We start from the raw sequence: 21,428 nt of genomic DNA, 5'->3' as shown, positions 1-21,428 counted from the left end.
TAGAGTTCAGTGTGACCAGTTTGTCTGTGACTAAACAAAATTTGTACTGGTATGATATACTGCCACAACAGTCTACACAATTTGGATATATATCCAAATAAAGTGTTTATTAAAATAGTATTCATTTTATTACTCTCTCTAGGTAGTGACACATTCAGTTGGGTTTTTTTTATGAAACTTTAAGAGAAAGCAAAAAACCGTAAAGTATGGGTTAATACTTATTTACAGTAATTTCACAAACTCAAGTAACCTTATTTCTAAGTAAAGTAAGAGTTATTCCCAAGCCAGTCATCCTTTCCTTTTCCCCCATGGTTCCTTTTCTTGCTGTAACAATCCATGCAGCCTGAAATCTTGTCATCCTTTATACAGGACTTTTTAGCATGATAAACTCATTATTTCAGAGTTGCCACTACTTACAGTAAGATAGACTGTACTTATACAGCCTACTAAAATGCTGAAGGTAGAGTATTTAACTTTGCACAACGTGTAAGTCTTAGCAGTGAGAAGAATAGCACATAACAAATTTACCAAATTTATTTTAATTCCCATTAAAAAAATACAACTTGTTAACTTTATGTAATTCCTGATGTATCACTGAAGTCACCATTTACAGCTAAAAACCTAAACAGAATTACACGCCATGGAACATCAGTATTCTCTGTCACCTAATCAGTTCTGTCCTATTGTAACTTACAGGTATCTGCTCTAAGGAGTAAGTGAGACCCAGAATTATAAAAGTTTCACCTATTATCATTCTGCAGATCTTAAGATAAGCAACATGCCTGACCAACACCAGGAGACAGTTGGGTCATGGAACACCCTGTACACTGCAGTGCATGTGAAACAGAGGCAAGAAGTTTCTGTGGTATTCTATGGATTTCTGAAATGTTGTAACCTGGAATCTAGAGTCTAACAAAACCCAGACTGCAGAAAAATTTTACTTTGTAACTACACCAGAGTGAGGAACAAACATTCCAAATTACTCATGTAAACTAGAACAAAGCCCCCAATCATCAAACCTTTCAAACCCCAACATCTCTTAAGAGCCCCAAGCTAAATCTGAAGTAGGACATAAAACTTCTCAAAACTTGCACAGGTGATTTTAAAGCTTTAGATGAGTATTTATTTCTGTCTCCCTTACATTCAGCCTGCATTCCCAAACTTAAAACACAAAACCGCACTGCAATCTAGAATGACACATAATTCACCAACGGCAGAACAAAAGCAGTTGCCAAAGAGAAAGTTCAGTTGTGTGAAAATTGAAGAAAAAAAGGTAAACTAACTAAAAAAAAAATCGTTAATAAAAGATTTATTGAAAGATGAGATTAGCTAAAAAAAATACATGGGCCAAGCATATAAGTATTTTTTTCATTACAAAAATCACCTTTTTAAGAAAAGTACTTGCTACTAATGCCAACAGTAGGGGATGCTTACTCTTTAACTCAACAGAACAATGTATCTTGTCTTAGCAAGATACCTACTTGCTAAAGACAAAGTACCAGATTAAAGCAATTTCAATAGACTTAATAAAACGAAAAAAAGTAAGATCCTTTCACAAAATGTGAGAGATGTACAACTTCTGCACACAACTTCAATCTGGCATTTTATTAAGAAAAACATTTAATCAGAATTAAAGGCACACCAATATAGATTGCTTGGGTTTCTTTTAGCAACTCAAACAACAAATGAAGCACTGAATCTGATGATGCTTTAAATTTACAATAACTCAACCAGTCATGCTAAAATGCAACTCAGAAATTTTCAAACACCAAACTCCATAAATCCCAGAATATTTTCTATTAAATCCAGCAGTGGAAGACATACAGTCTCTCAAAGCAAATACTGTATCACCACAAAATACTGTTGATAGATATGAAGCTAACTGCACTTCCTCATCTCTCTCCAGATCTCATAAACATCACCCACAACCAAAAACCTCATCAAAAAACCCCAAAAAAATAAAAACAACTCCAGTACATGATTATCTGTCATTTCTCAAATTTTGCCTATTTCACTTTCTTTGAGAATATCGTATTGAGAATTTTGAGGATATACAGGATTATGATTAAACTCATTACTGAAAAAGAAGAAAAAACAAATGAGCCACACCACTGCAGGTACCAGTTTTTTCTTCTGATGAGCAAAGTGCACATTTCACGGTTATGGTCTACCATTCACTTGAACGCTTAAGTAAATGTCAGAGAATCATGTCTTGACAAAAGAGATCAATTTAGGAAGATGTGCTAATAAAAACAATAGCTTGAAATAGACTACATTCAGAGAAGATAACTTTTTGTCACAACATTTTAAAATTAAAAAAATACAATCCTGAAATATAAAGCACTTACGTCTCATGGGTGCCAAAAAAGAAAATAGGCATTTTATTCATAGGAGGTTTTACTGCTCCATCAGGGACTTCATCCACCTAAGAAAACCACAGACTATTAGAAATCAAATTAAGTAACAGTCAAGAACAGTTTAGGAGGAAATACGTAAAAATCAAGCACTTAAATGGAAATAAAAAAAGCTACAGAGAAGTAAAGCAATAGCTCTTTTTAACAGTATGCAAAAAAAAAAAAAATACAGCAGAATCAAAACCAGTATTAGCAACAATAGAAAACTACATTACTTTCAGTTAACAGAGATACTTTTCACATGACCACTTATTTTAAAATGAAGATGACAATGTGTTACAGGTAAAAAGCACAATTCAATTTCATCCACATACTGCCCGTCCTTTAGGAAAAGCAACAGCAAGCCTTCCTTCCCTTGTGCTGACCTGGTAACCTGTGGAAGCCCAAATGTGAAGTACTATCAAAAGGGTAATAAACTTTAAAAGAATCCTAAGTCAGCATCTTAGCTAGATACCTTATTACCTCCACTCCCACATCCAACAAATGACCTGTAGCAGTCCCAAAACTTAGCATGCCTTATCCACAGTAGAGAGAACACCAAAAAGGACTGGATAACTTACCACATACGCTTAACCTATTTAAGAGAAAGCACAGTAGACAAACCCACTTAGGACTAATCTTGCCATAAATTCGTGGGGGTTTTTTGCCAAGAGCAGTTATTTGAGGACATAATTTCTGTACAGCTCCAGGGGCCTGCACAAGCTCCAGTGTCACGCCACCATACAGCAGTCTTCGTTCCGTAAAGCCGCGTTACACAAATTAGGGCAACTAATGACTACTTGAGAGGGCTACTTGTTACGGATCTGCAATGTGACTGTAAAGCCGCTTCTACCCCCGGGAACGCAGCCGCGTCCTCCCTCACAGGAGGCGAAGCTGAGGGCGCTGCTCAGCGCAGGTGTGTGAGCGCACCCCGCAAAGAACGAGGCAGGGGGAGGAGAGAGGAGCCTTACCCTGGCCGGCCAATGGGGGTATCCTTTCATCTTGGCGAAGATCAAGTCTCCGGGTTTGAAATCTCGGCTCATGTTTTCCCACCGACGTGACGCCCTGTTGCCACCAGAAGAGCGGGACCGAGAGAAGGAAAGGCTCTGCGCCTTCACCAACCACCGAGGCACTGCCAGCCACACGAGGTGCCACTCGCTGCCGGGATAAACACACCGGGGCGGGGGAGCGAAGAGAAGGGCAACACAAGAAGGCACGTCAGCAAGGGCGGGCGGCCCCCGGCCGGCGTGCGCTGCGCCATACCCACCCTTCACCCCTGCAAAGAGACCACCTGGGCACTCCGCAGCCTCCGTCCCCGCCCGCGGGCAGGGTCAGGCCGCCCCCGGCCATGGGAGGCACCCGCCACCTTGTCCCGACCTCCCCCAGCCCCAACCGGCCACCCGGCCCCTCACGCACGCGGGCACGATGGCGCGAGAGCTCGGCTGGGGAGCAGGAGGGGGGAGGGAGGGGGCGCGCGGAAAAGAAATTCTGCCCTCCTCGCCTCTCCTCCATCCCTCCCTCCCTTTTTCTCTCTCTCACCCTCTTCTCCCTAACCCCCCTTCCTCTCTCTCCGTCTCTCTCTCTCCCCCGACAGCCGCTTACACCAGCGGCGGTGCAGCTCCTCGCTACCAGCCCCGACCGCGCTGGCGCCCGGCCCACCGCCCGCCGCGGGAAACACGGCCGCGCCGCCTCCTCCCGCCAGCGGGCCGATACCACCCGGCGCGCCGCACCGGGGCGGCGGGGGAGCTCCGGAGCGCCGGCGGGGACTCGGCGAGCGTCCTGCTGAAAGACGAACTGCTCGGCTCCCGCCTCCACTCCTGAGGGAATGCGGGCAGTCACGAGAGGAAAGAGCCAGCCGGGCTCAAGGCAGGGTTGGAGAAAGGGAGGGGAAAAGCCTTGTTCTCTCCCTCTCCCCGCAGTTGGAAAAGTGGTTCGTTCCTCCTCCGGTGTGGGCGGAGCGGCCGCGGCGCTGCTGGAGGGAGCGGAGGTGGACGAGGAGGAAGAAAAGGGGAGGAGGAGGAGCTGCAGCTGCAGCAGCGGCTGTCTGTGGGACCGCCCCCGGCCGCAGCAGAGCCGAGCCGGGGCCGGCGCGCACAGGGGCTGGTGGGCCCTGCTCAGCCGCTGGCAGCCTGGCGCGGTTAATGAGCGCCATCCTCCTTCGCAGCCCGGGCGAGTGCGACTGGCCCGCGGGGCCCTTTGTGTGTCTCACACCCTTTGCCGGGCTTCTCATCCGTTTTTGCTGCCTGCCCCAAAGCTGCCCGTGTTGCCTGGGTACTCCCCAGCCTTGCTTGATGTTTTGACTTCCCCCAGCATACAACCCACGGTTGTTTAATTTTCTTAAATCTATAGCAGTCCTTACCTGCTACTTAGTCACCATTAACTACTATTTTTGGTGGATGTTTTCTTTGGTTTGGTTGATTTGTTGGGTTTTCTAACTAGGATTGCTAGTAATTGAGACTATGTTACTGCCCTTTTCCTCTCCTGGCTTGTTTATCAGTGCAAACTAAGCTTCCTCCTCACCGAGCATTTCAAGCCCCTGTGTCCTCCTCTCTTGTTTCTGTCAGCTGACACGAGTGCATCAGCCACTGCCAGCCTCCCCTCAAATACCTTTCTTCAAAGTGAAGATCTCAAAATCAAATATAAACTCATTACCTTTTTTCTTATGGCCTGCCTGCCTTGCTGTACCTAATTCTAGCTCTACATCAAAAACTAGCTTGCTTGTCAGCTCTTTATGGCTCTAGTCCTATGTGATGGCCCCACACAACAACACCTCCGAGTCACAGTATGTCTGAAAAAAGGGTGAAAACATTACGGAGCTTTTTTCCTTTACATCACCACTTCAATTTGTACCTTGAAGGACGTACCACTGACATAGTTATCGCTATTGTCCACTTTTCTAAGATATGGTAGGGTGGATTTTATTCACTCACTCTCTTACGCTGCTGTTGTTTGACATCACGTATGTTTACATCTCGGTCTTGAAATCGCTCAATTGAGACGTTTAAAAGAACCTTTCGCTTTGCGCAGTGAGGCGACCAGAATGGGTAACCTTATCACCAGTCATCACCTCATCCACCCTGCTGTCATTTTTGTCCCACGGTCTCTCCAAATCATTTACCTGTTTGTTTCCCTTGATAATCTGAGTGAAGAATGTGCAGTCCCGAACCTAAGGACACGCACATCTCAACCAGGCTCTCACGTCAGTCGGTCATTTCTGTATTTTTGGAACTGCGGGTGCCCAGGTCTGCGCGGGCCGTGTGCGCAGGGCTGCGCGCGCCGCCGGCCCGCCCGCTGGTGACGTTCCGCCGCGGCCGGAAGTTGCCGTTGGGAGGGCGCCCCGCGGCGGCCGCGTCCCTGCTGGCGGCGCCTGGAAACGGCGCCGCGCTTCCCGGCGCTTCCCGGCGCTTCCCGGCGGCCGCCCGGAGCGGTCTCGGAGTGCTGCTGCTGGAGCTCTGTTCTGCCCTTGTTCCCTCAGCCCTTCCTGCCAGGTAAAGCGCCGGAGCTGGCGCCGCTCCGGAGCGAGCGGAGCGAAGGGATGCTGCTACTTTGGTTTCTAGCTTGCTTAAAATTTTTCAGCCTGTGTTAGTGGAAAGCTAGTGGCTCGTTCAGCCGAATCTGGTCAGCTTTCACAGCTTGCAGAACACATGAGATAGTTCCGCCTGGCTTTGTGTGTTGGAAGTTGGGACATCTTGGTTAGATTTCGCTTGCTGCAGGAGACCGTAGAGATGCTCCAGTTGCACTCGTGCCGAGGCAGGGACACCTCCCACTGAACCAGGCTGGTCAGAGCCCGTCCAGCCTGGCCTTGAGCGCTTCCAGGGATGGGGCATCCACAGCTTCTCTGGACAGCCTGTTCGGTGCCTCACCACCCTCACAATAAAAAACTCCTTCCCCACATCCAGCCTAAATCAGTGGCATTCATGAAGTTAGTTAAGCATATTCAGAAGTTTTTCAGGAGAATATCACACCAGTTTTGTAGGTAACATCCATCGAATGTATTACCTCCTCAAGTAAAACCTTAACTATTTTGTTTGATTGTGTGGCTCTTACAAGCCACTCCATGCCCCTTGAATTTTTTTTTCCTAACTGAAATAGCATGCTTTTGGAATGTATCCATTTGTGTGCTAGTAAACTATGGATGTGCATCTTAGAAGAGAAATGTTGTATATCCAAAATCATTAGCATGCCCAGAAAACATTCATCAGATATTTCCTGTTTCCCCCCCCCACCCCTAAAGTGATTAAAAGACTAAAAAGTAATTTCAGACGTTTCTAAAGCTTCAGGGTGGTGTGGATATGTCAGAGGAGATTTTGCATGTGTTTTAAGATTTTTTTTTTGCTCCTGCATCTATTTAGTTGCATCTTTTTTTTTTTTTTTCCTTTTTCTACTGTTCAGATTTTGATATAAAACCAAATATATTTTTTTTGCAATAAATAACAAGAAAAGGGTCGTATGAAAAACTAGTTTCTTAGTGTTCTGAACTATGTCTTAACATGAAAATTTGGCACAATTGGTAGAGGTATAGTTTCCTGTACCAGGATACCTTATTTTCTTTTTTATAGAAGCGATTAATCTTCGTTGAGTACAGTTACTACAAGTACTTTGTCAAGATTTTCTTCTCTCATGTAAAGTTTTCAGTGTGCAAATCACCAGTAATTTAATGGAACTTAACGTGCATAGAAATTATACTACAGTCTATACTTTGAAAATGAGATTTTCAACTATTTACTTATTCAAGAGATGGAAAGAAAGCTATGTTGTTTTCTCTCGGTGTATGAGTCACTATTGTGTGGCAATTACTGTGTTTTGCGTCTTATGAACACACGCACCAAGGTGGATTCTGATGGGCAGATGATAAAAATCACAACGATTATGTCTAGCTATTCCACATGAATATACTGCTTTTCTGTAAAAACAAAACAAGCAAACAAAAAACCCCAAACAAAAAACTCAAAATACATTTATTTTTGCTGCATTTTCTGTTCAAATTAGAGATTGAAGCAGAAATAATTTTTTTCTTCTCCTTATTCCTAGTGGAGCGACTGGAATGAATAAAATCAGTTTATTTTAATATATTACACCAGTTGCTCCCATTGGACACCATAATATAAAAAAGTATATTAAAATACTAGTGATCATTGAAAGGAGGGCCATAAGGTTGGTGAAAGCCTTATGAGGAATGGCTGAGGTCGCTTGGTCTGTTCAGCCTGCAGGAGACTGAGGGGAGACCTATTGCAGTTAAAACTTCCTCACATGAGGAAGTGAAGGGGCAGACACTGATCCTTCATCTCTGGTGACCAGTGATATGGCGTGAGGGAACGGCATGAAACTGAGTCAGGGGAGGTTTAGGTTGGATAGTCAGAAAAGTTTCTTCACCCAGAGGGTGATTGGGCACTGGAATAGCTCCCCAGGGCAGTGGTCACAGCACCAGCCTCAAGAGTTCCAGAAGCATTTGTACAGTGCTCTCAGACACATGGTGTGACTCTTGGGGTGTCCTGTGCAGGGCCAGGAATGAGACACGATGATTCTAATGGATGCCTTCCAACTCAGCTTACTCTATGATTCTGTGAACATGTGGCTACAAACCAGGGATGGTAAAAATGGAGTCCAGGCAACTTTCCTGTTTTGGACTTTAATATGGATGTCCATCTGCTATCATGTTGGAAAACAAACCGTTATGGTTCATTAATAGTAACTGTTGAATATATCTTGTGCTTCATGCTACCTTGCTTTAATTAATGAAAAGAGGTCATTAATAAGTTTGCTGTGCAACTTGATGTAAACAATGAATTTTTTTAAGGTCTACATTATAAATATGTTGTCTATATTGATTTCTTTTTATTGTAACACTAAATTAATGTTTTTTTTCCTAAAGATGAGTGGAGTTACAGTTCAATTTAGTATTCCTACTGTATAGTCCTAACTATTGCTGATTTATCAAATACAATAAAAATATCTTCAAATAGAAAATTTCAGGTTTGTAAAACATTTGGAAGACTTGCTGTGGTAAAGGCTGTTATCAGACAGCAAATCTAGTACATACAATCATGGTATATGCATTTATCTTTGATATAATTATTTTGAAGAAAAATGGAGTTTGTAATATTATTACAAGGTAGAGAATCAATGTATGTGAACAAAATACTTTTTACTGATATTCTGAAAAACTTGGTGTGGGATATTCTGCTGTGTTACTATATATGTATATATTAATCTATAGTAATTTAGCTTAGAGGACTAGAAGTACAATTCTCATAGCTGTCTAAAACTGAAGTTACAGTTGGTTAATGTATAGTAGTAACACTGTTTTCTAACTGCTTGTGAGTATTAAATGATTCTTTCATTATGTTGCCAAATAAACTAAAGCATATCTCTGTTACAGATTTTAATGTTTTTATAATATGGAAGAATCATCTTGGAAGCTGCTCAAGTAAACATATATATAGTCTATAGTTCATTCTCCAGAGTTAATAGTTTATGCAGCTTAAAGAGCTGCCTGTTGGCCATCATGAGTTCATCCTCTCCAGTAAACAACTCTGTCACAGAAACTAGAAGGTGAGCTTTATTTCTGTATTTTTAAGTCTAGTAATATAATTCCTCTTTTTGCAGTTTATTTTCTAGATCCCTGAAATTATGTAATTCAAACTGAAAAGGAGCCAGATACAGTGTGATATATGCAAGCTATGCCGTGTAAATACAGTTACCAGATCTTAGAACTATGGAATAGCCAGGGCTGGAACAGACCTGAAAGATCATTGAATTCCAGAACCTTCTGCTCTGGACAGGGATACCTTTCACTAGATGAGATTGGTCAGAGCCCCATTCACCTTGGCCTTGAGCCAACTGTCAGGAATGTGGCATCCATAACTTCTCTGGGCAACCTGTTCCAGTGCCTTACCACTCTCACTGTAAACAGTTTTTTTAATATCTAATCTAAACCTACTCTCCTTCTGCTTAAAGCCATTCTCTCTTGTCCTGTCACTACATGCTCTTGTGAAGAGTTTCTCTCCATCTTTATTGTAGGCTCTCTTCAGATACTGGAAGGTCACAATTAGGTCACCTTGAAGCATTATCTTTTCCAGGGTGAACAAACCAAATTCCCTCAGCCTTTCACCAGTGCACCTCAGGAAAGGTGCTCTGTCCCTCCAGTCAACTTCTTGGGCCTCCTCTGGACATGCTCCAAGATCTCCCTGTCCTGGGGCCCCAGAGCTGGATGCAGCACTGCAGGTGGGGTCTCACAAAGCAGAGCAGAGGGGCAGAATCCCCTCCCTCCCCTGCTGCCCACGCTGCTTTGGATGCAGCCCAGGACATGTTTGGCTTTCTGGGCTGTGGGTGCCCATGGCTGGGTCATGTCCAGCCTCTCCTTCCCCAGCACCCCAAGTCCTTCTGGGCTGGGCTGCTCTGATCTGTTCATCCCCCAGTCTGTGCTGGTGCCGGGGATTGCCCCAACCCCGGTGCAGCAACTTGTACTCAGTCTTGGTAAGTCTCCTTACCATGGGCTCACTTCTTCAGCATGTCCAGGTCCCTGTGGATGGCATCCCAGTCCTTCAGGTGTGGCAACAGCATCGTTCAGCTTGATGTCGTCTGCAAACTTGTTCGAAGAGCAGTCAATCCCTTTGCCTGTGTCATTAATGAAGATACTAAATAATACTGGTCCCTGTATGGCTATGTCCTGAGGGATACCACTTGTTGCTGATGTTCTTTGGGACTCTGAGCCATGAATCACTGTCCTCTGGGTGCTACTGTCCAACAATTCTCATATCCACCAATGATGAGTCCACTCATCAAATCCATCTCTCCAATTCAGAGAGAATGATGGTGTGGAGGACTGTGTCAAAGGCTTTACAGAAGCCCAGATAAATGCTGTCAGTAGCCCTTCCTTTGTCCACCAATGTTGTCATGTTACCAGATGATAAATTGTCTACACCTGGTGAGCTAATACAATGCTTGTTCTCCTAAAACCATTGGCCTGTGCATCTGCACAATGCCAATTGTGTAAGGAGAACTGGAAGTTCACCAGCCGCAGTGCCCTGCCAGTTTGGATGTGTCAGCTGGAACATTGGGGTCCCTGACCGCTATGGAGATCCCCAGGACAGAGGAACACATGCATAAAGGAGAGGGCAAATACTTAAATGATAGTGGAGAAGTGCTTATCATTCTGGGATGATCAATGAATATATATGTAAAATACAACATATCAACAGAAGCTTACCTATGCTCAGCATGCAAGACTTCGGGAGGAGCTACTGCCTTGTGCATCTGGCTGAATAAAGAATGCCTGCTTCTTAATGCTGCCTTGCTGTTAAGGAGTTTTTTATTTTATCAAATTTTTGGTAGCAGTCACTCCATCATTGCACGTGTGCTTACTGGCCATCTGATGTGCAAGAATTCTCACATCATGGGCATAGGAGACACCACAGAGGTAGTTTCTGTCTCCATTCGGGATCAATGTCATAGAATTCCAGAAGGGTTTTCTGCGATAACCCTGGAGGTAGAGTTGTAAGTCTTGCACATGGGTCTAATTTTTTTTAGCCTGATATGTGTTTGATCTTCGGCACAATTAAAGTAAACTTTAATTCATTCTATATCTCCTAGTTTCTTAACTGGGAGAGCTCTTTGTCACTATTTAAAATCTGATTGTAAAAACCTGCCAGTTGTATAGAAATAGCAGAACTCACTGAATAGGTATTTTGGTTAGGAAGTCAAGACCGCTTCTTCAGCTACCGAGGTTTAGCATAATTGCACTGCTACATAGTAAATGAAACACAGTTTCTCTGGTACAAAATTACATTTTCAGCAAAATATGGAAGAAGAGCTGGTAAAAACTGTTTCTCTGTGGTGTTCTTAGTTGACTGTATTTTAGCTGACTTGTAAAGTAATGTGAATTTTTGAGTGTTCTGTGATGTAGAACTCAAAAGCTGTTCCACCTACTTATATGCTTTCTTAAAGAGACTTAAAGTACTACCAAAAATGGTGTCTCAGATAAAAGCTCTAGTTGCTGAAATATGTATTTTTATTCAAAACCAATGATGAGTGAACTATTAAAATGTGAAAATGGAAGTGCAAAGCAGTCTCTGAATTCCTCTTAGACTGCAAATCATAAATGATTTGAAATTTTCCAGGGATTCTGCCTGATTTTGTGACTTAAGCTTCCTAGAACTTTATGCTTCTAACAATTTTACTGGTAAATGAATATGAAAAGACGACTCTTCTACAGTAAGTGGTATGAAGCTTTCATAAAGTTCTTACTGCATGTCCTGATGATGCTGTGAGGATTAAAGAAAATACCACAGAAATAAGGTGGCTAATTAAGGATAACTCCTGTATTATTTGAAAATGTTTAAGCAGACAAACAAAATAGTGAAGTGGCAATAATAATATTCTGTCAGTTTTCATGTCTTCATTTTTTAAGTTACTGATTTGATTCTATGCTAAGATTAAAAATAAGCTTTTTTGCATCTTATTTTTAAGTTCTTACTTATAATATTGTCAGTTTAGAAGCTGTGCATAAAAAGTTATTTTTAACTTTTTCCCTCCAGTACTTATTGTTATGCTGTTTGTCTTCATGCTCTTATGTATGTTTTTCTTCTATAAGTGTCCCTTATTTGTTGTTACTTGAGGTATCATGTAACTTGTTTGTGGTGGGGTTTTTTCCCGACTACTTGTCCAGTTAAGCACATAGTTAAATTTTTCTCTAAATAAGTTTTACTGTGCAAGTATCCCCAGTGCGCTCTTCTTTTCCTTTTTTTTTTTTTTTAATAATTAATAGAAAGGTTGAAAGAAAGAGCTTTATTTAAAGCTGATTGCTATAAAAACCAAGGTAACTTCCTTACAGATTTAAAGGTGTTTCTTTTTAACTACTTTACAAAAAGTAGTTGTTCCCTTGCTTTCATTCCATGTACTCTCCTTGCAAGAGATATTAAATATCATGTGGCTTAAGTAAGCAGAGTGACCTCTCTGCTGTCCACAAACTATCAAGATGGTTGCCTTTTTCTTAATCCTTGTTCTTTGTGTTAGTCATCCCTAACTTTCAATTTAGGTCCAGTTTTTCCCCTCAACCTGTGCTTTGTTAACCTTGGTGCCACCAGGTTCTTGTGTGTCTTTGATTAAGACACTTCTTGTATCATCTTTGAATAAGACAACCTGCCTTTTATCTCTGTTTTCCTCAGCCACAGGAAAATAAAGGTCTACCAAACCTATTATATGATGCCCACAAACAATCTTTTATGCAGTGTACCAGTGCTCTTGATGCCAATTGATTTTTGCCTTTTTTTTCTTTTTATATATTTTCTGTGTTCTTTGCACATATATTTGTAGCTCTGTAGCCTATCATAGTATTCATAGCTATCACTTTATCTACTCTGTTAGACAGAAAGACAAAATAAATTTCCCAGTGGCTCCAACCTGGAGGTCCAAGGTTAGGTTTTTGGGGACTCCGAGGTTGAAATTAGCTCTCCGAGACATATTTTCATAAACAAAGTTTGGTTTCTTCTAAAGGGGGAAATTCGAAGAAGGTTGAACTAGGAGGAAGTTACCTTACTACTTACATCTCTAATTGAGGATTTTTGTCAGATATGCTAATTTTGTAAACCTAAAAATTGTATGTGTGTTATATACTACGTGTGCATCTTCAGTGTTTTCTACCTGGCAAATGTACACCTAAGGATCCTTGTAAAGGTAACCCCTTTTTATCACCTAACTGTGTCTGGCTCATGGTTTTAGGACAAGTGAAAAGGCATCACTCTCTCTGTTCAGATTCTTCTTACTTCCTTTATGACTTAACACTGTATTTTCTTATTGCATTTGCTAAGAGTTGCTTAAAGTAATACTAGGTGGTTTTACTTACCTGATTACTGATTGTTTGCCCTCTGAGACATGTTGGTCCCTCTGGGTATGTAAATACTGAAAGCTAATAATGTGCCAGTGTTTTTTTTTTGCAGTACATGTGGGTTTTAATGATCCTTATCTCCACATTTATTAAAAATATAAAATGTGTTAAGTACACGGCACCCTGTGGAACAATTACTGATGACCTACAATTATTCTGATCACACACATGAAGTCCATCTTGTTTTTAAATGAAGATTTGACATAATTTATAAAATTATAATATATTTATAGGCTGAAGCTAAAAAACTGAAATTTTCATTTGTTATTATTAATGTCTTTAAAGGCTTTAACCTAGAATACTGTTCCTCTTGTTGTTGACCTTTGTGTTAGTCTGCTTATGTGAGAAAATATATATCATCGGGTAAAGGTTTTAATTGTGAAAAATGTTAATGGTACCTGTGCATAAATCTAGGAGTAAAGTGATGTTTTTATTTAGAAAAACCCAGTATACTGGAATTCATTAAACTGTTCTTTCTGTAATTAAAACTTAAGACTTCATGTAGACCAAGGTAAGCTATATTAGTATTTTCAACCCTGCATGAAATGATGCCAGTATTTTGCTTAATGCAAGCATGTTTCAATTTACAGTTTAATTCATATTTGGTGGCCCTGACAACTTTCACTTTTGTGTGGATCAACTGATTATTACAGCCATGCTTACATAATTTTAATAATTTGAAAAAAGACTTTTATCAAATAATGTGAACACTGAGCTTCAGTTCCAGAAATAGTTTGAGTTCACTTCAAAGTTATAATAATTGATTGTAAGATTACTAAGCTAGTTAATAAAATACGTGTTTTTATACTAATTTTTCACTCTCTACATAAAAGCTTGTTTTGATTATTTTATTGCTCAGAGGAGAATCCTATTACCTGCCAAGTAGATTTTCTTTTGGCTGGAAAAGTAGTGGAAATAACATAACAGAGAATTTTAGTGAACTGGACCTTCAGTTAGTATTTTGTTTGTGATCAATCATTTATCTGTGATTTAGATGTATATATTTTTGAAAACAAAATGTGAAAGAGTTTTATTCCACATTTATGCGTTTTTTATGACAGTGATGTTTTTGGGACAGTAATCCATGTTAAAAAATGAGCTTTTCTGAAGAGACAAACAGAAACATTTTAATGTATGTTATTGGAATGTTATTTTTAAGCATCCTGGTAGTTTTGGATTAATAATAAAAATAATGAAAAATAATAAAATAATTAAATAATAATAAATAATAATAAAAGCATGCTTAAATTGACTTAGGTAAATTCAAAGTGCATGTCTGGTGTAAGTTCCTGCTACTACATATCTCAGAGTTTGCATAATAAGCAGCATTAGGCGTAGTTTTACTTGAATGCAGAGAGCTTTGGACCCACAATATGATAATTGAAATAAAGGAGCATTGAAACTTAAAAAGAATACTTATGTTTTTTTAAAACAACTATATTTTTCAGCTTACATCATGGGGAATGTGAGTTACTACAGAAGAGCAATGAATTGGAATCGGATGCTGTTTTAGGTCTCAGATGGAGACTTCTTCAAGCTAAAAAGGAAAATTTGGATTTAACTATTCAACACAATCAAGAAGTAAGGACTTCTTTTTCATTTGCCTTACTTTACTCCTGGAATAAATGTCATCTTGTTTCATTGAAAAAAATCTCACATGGTGGATCAAAAGTATACTCAGTAACAGGAAAATATTAAGAAAGGTGTAACTTTACACACCTCTCATACTTGTTCATAGATACTGTTAGCACCTCGCTGTCATTGCTAATTGTTAAAGGTGTGGTAGGTTACTTGAGCACTTCTCAACAGCAAAATGCAGAAGAATCTTGTGCACCTTAAGCTCAATGTAAGAGATGATTGGTTTGTTTGTTTTTGTTTTAATCCAGATAGTTTCATGGATCAATTTTTTGCAATCACACCACAGTTGATAAGCCAGTGGAAAAATAACAATGTAACTGAAGGACAAGAGGAAGTCTTTGCTGGAGAAGCAGACGTCTCTTAATTTGTGTAGATACCCAGATGATAAATGTACATGGAGCAGACTGGATTTATTAGCTGTATTTAGCCAAAACCAGATGCATGAGCACCCACATCGACTGCTCTTGGCAGACTGCTAAGAGCAAAATTGCTACCTATAGCAGTAATAATACTTCTTTAGTAGCATAGTTTAGATCAGGTTATCAGCTGCCAGACTGGCAATAGCAAATATGGGAATTGTGCCTAGCAGGAATATACTGAAACTGATTACAACTCAGCACCTATCTTTTCCTGTGTATGTTAGTGAAAAAACTGATATTCAAACTAAAGAAAAGATTAATTGAATATATTCTTAATGCTGTTTCATTTCAATACTACATGTATTGATTACATGTTTTGCTACAAACAACGCAAGGAAATCCTTTGTAATGTGGGTGATTTCCCATGTATGAAGTTCTCATTAACAAAAACATTGCTACTTTGTAAATGTTCTGAAGGAATATATATTGCACTTCCCACCTTCATGTGTTGAAATGTCTTGAACTTGATTTTCTGAATCCAGTTTTTGGCAGCCAGGATTGTTTCTCAGCCTGTATAAGATGTCTTTTGAAAGGGTTTTGAATTCTTAGTTTGTTGTGCGTTAGCATTAATGGCATCTGTTGACTGCTGTTATTGGACTGAATTTTATGCTTTTATGTATAATTGTGAAGTCTGATAGTCTAGTATCCCAATACGACTGCTGTTCTGAATGTTACCAGAAAATCGTCTGGAATATATTTCTCTTGTGACATTTTTTCCTCTACGGTGCAAAAAGATCACAGTAATGTATGGTTAATTTTTTTAAGGCAGTATATTTTTTGAAAGATGGAGGGGTATGTTTAAGGCACATGAGATTCATCTAGGAGAAAGATCAGTTCACAAAAACGAGTGAAGAATCAAAATGTGCATAAACATGCATTGCAAGATTGTATTTCAAATTCAAGTGGAATAAGATGGCAGTTGTGAATGTGATTCCAAGTATCTTTAAAAAATATTCTGTTGGTGTGTTTCTGTAACATGTTGCACTTTTTCAAGGAGACATTGTTAGCAGTTTTGTGAAATTTTCTAGGTGTCCAACTATGAAAAACAGATAATCAAATTGCGGTCAGAATTTGAGAGAGGAGAGGCCATACGACAAAGCTTGGAGTATGAATTGGCGGTTGCCAGAAAAGGTGCCCATCTGAAAATGTGTACTGCAGAAGAAGAACTAAGTGATGCAAAAAACAAACTTGTGGAGCTGCAAGGTAGGTTTCAAAGAAGTAAAGATGGAATGAATGAAGGCCAAGTCTGTTTCATGTCACTAAGGTAAGTTGGAAGCAGGAACTTAATTAAATTTTCTAGTTACTGCTGTTTTTTTAAAATCTGTCTTATCTTCCCATCTCTTATCCATCTGCTTTTGAAAACTCCTAAGAATTCACAAAACTCCTACAGTCTCACCTGTGCTTAGAACTAGCTAGCTAAAGCTTCCAACCTGTCTTTCCTCTTGCCCATCACCTTCTGTTATTTCTTTCTTCAGTGCTGTCTGTGTACAGAATTGTAATCATGGTGTCCATCTTCTCATCCAAGTTACCTCTGTGTCCAGTAGTTCTTCCTTTTCCGTTTCAGAGGAAAAGAAAAAAGAAGAAGAAAAAAGAACAGGAAAGATTAATTCCTGCTCCTTTATTTGCACTATTTCCAGCAGCTTTTTTCCAGAATTTCTCGTCATACATCTGTTTTCTTTCATCTTTTCTTTCATCTTTCTGAATGTTTCAAGCTTTTCATTATTCATGTCTGGTTTATTTTCTTCTCATAGTTTTTGTTTCTTTTTTTGTAGTAATGTGTGATGTGACAGCAGTATGTGGAAGGGAAAGTTTTTACCTAGACTTTTTATTTACTACTATTTTTGTATTCAAAAATAGTAGGAAATAAAATTCAGATTTCCTTTGTACTCCTCAAATAGAGAGATTTCTCATTCTTACAAGGAAGTGAGGTGTATTTTTAATATAGTTATAGTACATCTATTTAATCTAGTACAGGAGATGTATCTGTGAGTTTAATGAGCCGTTGATATTTGATGAAGAGTTGGAGTACTCCCTGAAGTTTTTAACTTTTTAAGAACCATAAGAGAGTTTGGATCTTGAATGTACTTAAAGTAACAAGTATTTTTAAGATACTTGGAAAGCTGAAGTTTCACTCCTTTGGAACACACATGAATCATCAAAAATCTTAGGGATTGCAAACACATAAAATATAATAAATCTTATGGATTGCAGTCTGGAAGAAGGCATTTTTTTCCGCTTTGGAAATTTTTTTGTGATTACAAATGGAAGATTTGGACTGCTAGTTTCTTACCTAGAGCAAAGTTATGTTTCTTTCCATGTGTGCTAGTTTCCTTGCTGTTATAAAAGTCATGCCATGCAGTTATGGAGAGGCAGGACTCAAGAGAGACTGATGCTGGTGGAGCCACAGCACAGTGAACTTAGTGTGCTGGGCTGCCTGTCACTTTCCTGAATGGACTGGGCTAACATGTGGTGAGGGGACTGGAGAACAAAATGGGAATAGGAGAGGCTTTGCAGGGGCAAGGGATGTCTTCTTCCTTTGCACACAAGGGATGTGTATGTTAGTTTCTTTCAATACCATAGTCATTAATTAGTAATCTGTCAATTGACAATAAATTCCATTGGCTGAAATTTATCAAGCTTTTGATGTCTGTGACAAGTGTCAAAGAAACCAAATTATAATTATGCTGCTTAATTTTTCAGTGATTAGTAATTTTTTGCTTCTTTTGTTGCTCAAAGTCTTTCTCACCCACCTTACATGGTGCTTTGATACGACCCCAGCATATCTCCACAGACAGAATGCTTCATTTGTGCCTTGTACCCTTCAGTGTTTTCTCCCGTTTTTCTGCTGTTCTCATTCAGAATTTATTTTCTACCATCTGACAGTCCTTTCTTAGCATTGTGTCCACTGATTCTCTGTTGTCTTAATGTATTCTCTTAATTTCATTCTTCTGTGACTAGGAAGAAATGTCAGAAAACTGGGATGGATTTGAAATAAAATCCTGTTACAAAGTGGTAATGACTTGAAATAAAATCCTGTTACAAAGTGGTAATGACTTAAATGCCAGTGCAGCTAGTTGTATTTGGTAAAATGAAAAACTGTTTTAAAATATTTTCTCCTATAAAGCTACTTACAGATTATGAAGCTTTCACAGAAGAGTGCATACAATGTTCCCCATACCAGGTAATTTGTGGGCTGAAGATTTAAATCTCTTGAGGAGCAGTTAGGTTTCCGTGGAAAAGCTAAATCTTTGCCTGGTAACCCAACCTGCCTTAGGTTTATCTATAGTCTCTTTCATGGAACATGTGCCTATCTTTACTGTCATTTAAACGGAGCTCAAATATAATATCAAATCTAATAGCCATAATACCTATATAGCTACTAATACCTATACGAGAAATGACATTTGGAAATAAACTGGGAAAATGCAGAAATCTGAAAATAAGTCCACCATTATATAAAGATGTCATTTCACAGAATCATGGAATATGCTGATTCGGAATGGACCCACAAAGAGTTATCTAAGTTTTCCAAGAGAAAAAAATGCTTTAATTTTTAAAGACGTCTCTAACATTCCTATGTTCTTGTGGGAAAAATGTGATAGGAACACAAAATTTGCCAGTTTCTCCTTCATGGAGACGGTGCTCTCCAGTGCTGGAGAGTTAATGTTGCAGTTCCACAGAGTATCAAAATACATAGAAGAACTGATGATCATTATGTATTGGGGTTTTTTTCCTCTGGATATGTTTTACCATGCTGCTGCAATCTTTTTTCTTTCTCTTTTTCTGTAAACCATAGTATTCAATGAAAACCTTCAGCAGAAAGTGACAGAGACCGAGAAAACGTTTCAAAATGCTCAACAGAAGTGGGAAGAAGAACAGCAAAGACTTGCAAGGGCGAAGGATGATATCAGCAGAATTTATAATAATGAATATGTATTCCTTCTTAAGGAAAGAAATGAAGTAGAAGCGATTTTACTGGTATGGTGAATTAATAGTGGCAAAGCTGCATGAGATAATGGCTAGAACTTTTTTGGTGTGAAGTGTGTAGTGGGTTGAGATCTTTCCGATTTAGGAAAAATCTCCCAAGTAGCTAAATGCTGCAGAGTATTTCTGAAGAACATAGCCTTATTAAGTTACACTTGGTGTGTCATAGTCTTTCTTGCTTGGATGAAATGTGTTATGGCTGATTTTGATGGTAAATGCCTAAATGGAGTTACCAGCTCACAGTCCATTTGCACTGTCTTGCAATATTGAGTTATAAAATCAGGAACACCTAACACCCACTGATTCAATTTCCCCAGCATGACATCAATAGCCTGTGAATATGAAAATAGTTTGTATAATATGAAGACTCATACTTTCAGGGAACCTGAACAGTGATGATGGGATTTTGAGCTGTGCATTGTATGTTGCTCACTCTATACCACATACGAAAAGTAAGCATTGTTGGAAATTCTGCCATTTGGTTAGATAAAAATCAACTTATAGTAAGAGATGACCTTATAATCTGTCTCAGAGTGTGGGGTTTTGTTCTTTAGTAATTAATTTAATCATATTTCCTGATTTATACTAATATTTATACATCCTTTGGGTGCTAAATATGTAAAAAGTAATAGAACTACAAACTTGTTTTTACACCTTTTTTATACAAGGTATTCCAAACAAATACATTTAAAAGAAATCATGTAGCATTGTGGTATGGAAGTGCTGAGTGACATACCTAACTTTTTCCTGCTCCGCAGGGATATACTGCTATATTTCAATTATATTTTTTCTTTTTAAATGACAAATTACATATGTTGTATTTTAGCTATGTAAGATTACTGTTTGATGGAAAACCAGAATGTATTCAGCTGTAGTTATTCTTCATAAACAGAAGTGTATGCAGAGGCTCTGTTAAGGATGATAGACATTTGCATTGGATGATGTGTGTGAGAACAGATTGCTGCTAAAAGATTCCTGCTAACCTTTTAATATATTTTCTTCCTTTGTAGTCCCTTCTAAGATGTGACAGACTTGTCTCAGTTGGGATGGGCGTTAGTCAAGCAGTAGAAAATTTTCTGGTTACTTCCTTCCCACCTGGTCAGCTCCAAGCCTGGGACAGTACCAGTCTTCCCAAATGACACTGAACTTACCTGAAAGCTTGATAGCCAAATTCTGACTGCAAGCCTACCTGTTGTTCTATGCTATAGTGCTGTTGGTCAGATTCTGTATGGCATCTGTGGAAGCAGCTCGCAAAACAAAACAGGGCAGAGACACTCCCTTGATTATGTATATTTCAAAAGAACTGTGTACTGACTCTTCAGCTGTTTGAAGGCAAGATCTGGAAGGAGTGGTGCAGTAATGGCACCTGTAGTAGAAATCAGGTATTGTGTGGATAAATAGTGTTTCTGTGCATGGCCTGTAAAAGAAGTTGCATTGTGTTGTTTATCTTAATGACAAAGAGACCTGATGGTGGAAAAGGATCCCACTGATTTGAATTTTCCCTGAATGAAAAATAAGAAGGAAATTCCCTCATCCCCTCAGTAATTTAGTGGATGTTGAGCAGTACCTTGAGAGAATAATTGGGGGAACTGTAAAGGAATACTTAAAAAAAAAAAAACAGAGAAGGTTTCAGAGAAAAATGTGTGAGTTCATTGAATGATACCCTAAGGTCCTTCTCAAACCAACAGAAACATGAGTCAGTTTTCATTCAAAGTCAGTGCTTAAAAAACTAAGGTTAGGTTTAGGCTATGAGGAAACTTACTCTTAGACACAGTTTTCTTATTAAGTTGTCAGGTAATGCAGGCTAAGAGTGGTGCTTTGGCTCTGTGTTCTGGCTAACAGTAGACTGAGTTAAGTAGAGGAGGGTTTAGAATGGGCTTGTCATCTCTTGTATATAGTGTTTAGAAGTGTTTATTGAGTAACTTTAATTCTGTATGAAAAGAATGATGTTTTAAGAAGCATACTGTTCTCTTAGAAGTGGTGTTTATCCTCAGCTCAAAAGAAACACTGGATTGCTCGGGTCACTGTGTTCTCTGTCAATGTATGTTGATTTGGAAGTCAAATGTGATTTGTAGAAGCAGGGGTTTGGTTGGAAGAGTGTTCTAATGC

At 39.4% G+C, this 21,428-nt stretch overlaps 2 protein-coding genes across 8 annotated transcripts in view; one reads left to right on the top strand and one right to left on the bottom strand.

Annotated features, from left to right (window-relative positions):
- Positions 1 to 5,716, bottom strand: part of PSIP1 (PC4 and SRSF1 interacting protein 1) — a 33,398-nt gene extending 27,682 nt beyond the window's left edge. Inside the window, exons 1-3 of one of the 5 annotated variants that reach the window (XM_056514620.1) lie at positions 5,512 to 5,716; positions 3,365 to 3,551; positions 2,349 to 2,425 (exon numbers count right to left, since the gene is read on the bottom strand). In XM_056514620.1, coding sequence (XP_056370595.1) covers positions 2,349 to 2,425; positions 3,365 to 3,436 — 149 coding nt within the window. In that variant the 5' untranslated portion in view covers positions 3,437 to 3,551; positions 5,512 to 5,716. Of the gene's footprint in view, positions 1 to 2,348; positions 2,426 to 3,364; positions 3,552 to 3,932; positions 4,318 to 5,511 lie in introns of those variants that run through there. The other 4 variants (XM_056514619.1, XM_056514618.1, XM_056514616.1 and 1 more) reach the window with 4 other exon arrangements.
- CCDC171 (coiled-coil domain containing 171) overlaps positions 5,680 to 21,428 on the top strand; it is a 161,478-nt gene continuing 145,729 nt past the window's right edge. Inside the window, exons 1-5 of one of the 3 annotated variants that reach the window (XM_056514607.1) lie at positions 5,680 to 5,881; positions 8,773 to 8,945; positions 14,727 to 14,859; positions 16,364 to 16,538; positions 19,132 to 19,313. In XM_056514607.1, coding sequence (XP_056370582.1) covers positions 8,899 to 8,945; positions 14,727 to 14,859; positions 16,364 to 16,538; positions 19,132 to 19,313 — 537 coding nt within the window. In that variant the 5' untranslated portion in view covers positions 5,680 to 5,881; positions 8,773 to 8,898. The remainder of the gene's footprint in view (positions 5,882 to 8,772; positions 8,946 to 14,726; positions 14,860 to 16,363; positions 16,539 to 19,131; positions 19,314 to 21,428) is intronic. The other 2 variants (XM_056514608.1, XM_056514609.1) reach the window with 2 other exon arrangements.

The sequence above is a fragment of the Oenanthe melanoleuca genome, chromosome Z (genome assembly GCF_029582105.1).
Source record: "Oenanthe melanoleuca isolate GR-GAL-2019-014 chromosome Z, OMel1.0, whole genome shotgun sequence".
NCBI classification, from domain to species: Eukaryota; Metazoa; Chordata; class Aves; order Passeriformes; family Muscicapidae; genus Oenanthe; species Oenanthe melanoleuca.
Note: the sequence above shows the minus strand (reverse complement) of the source record. Positions and strands in the feature narration are given on the sequence as shown.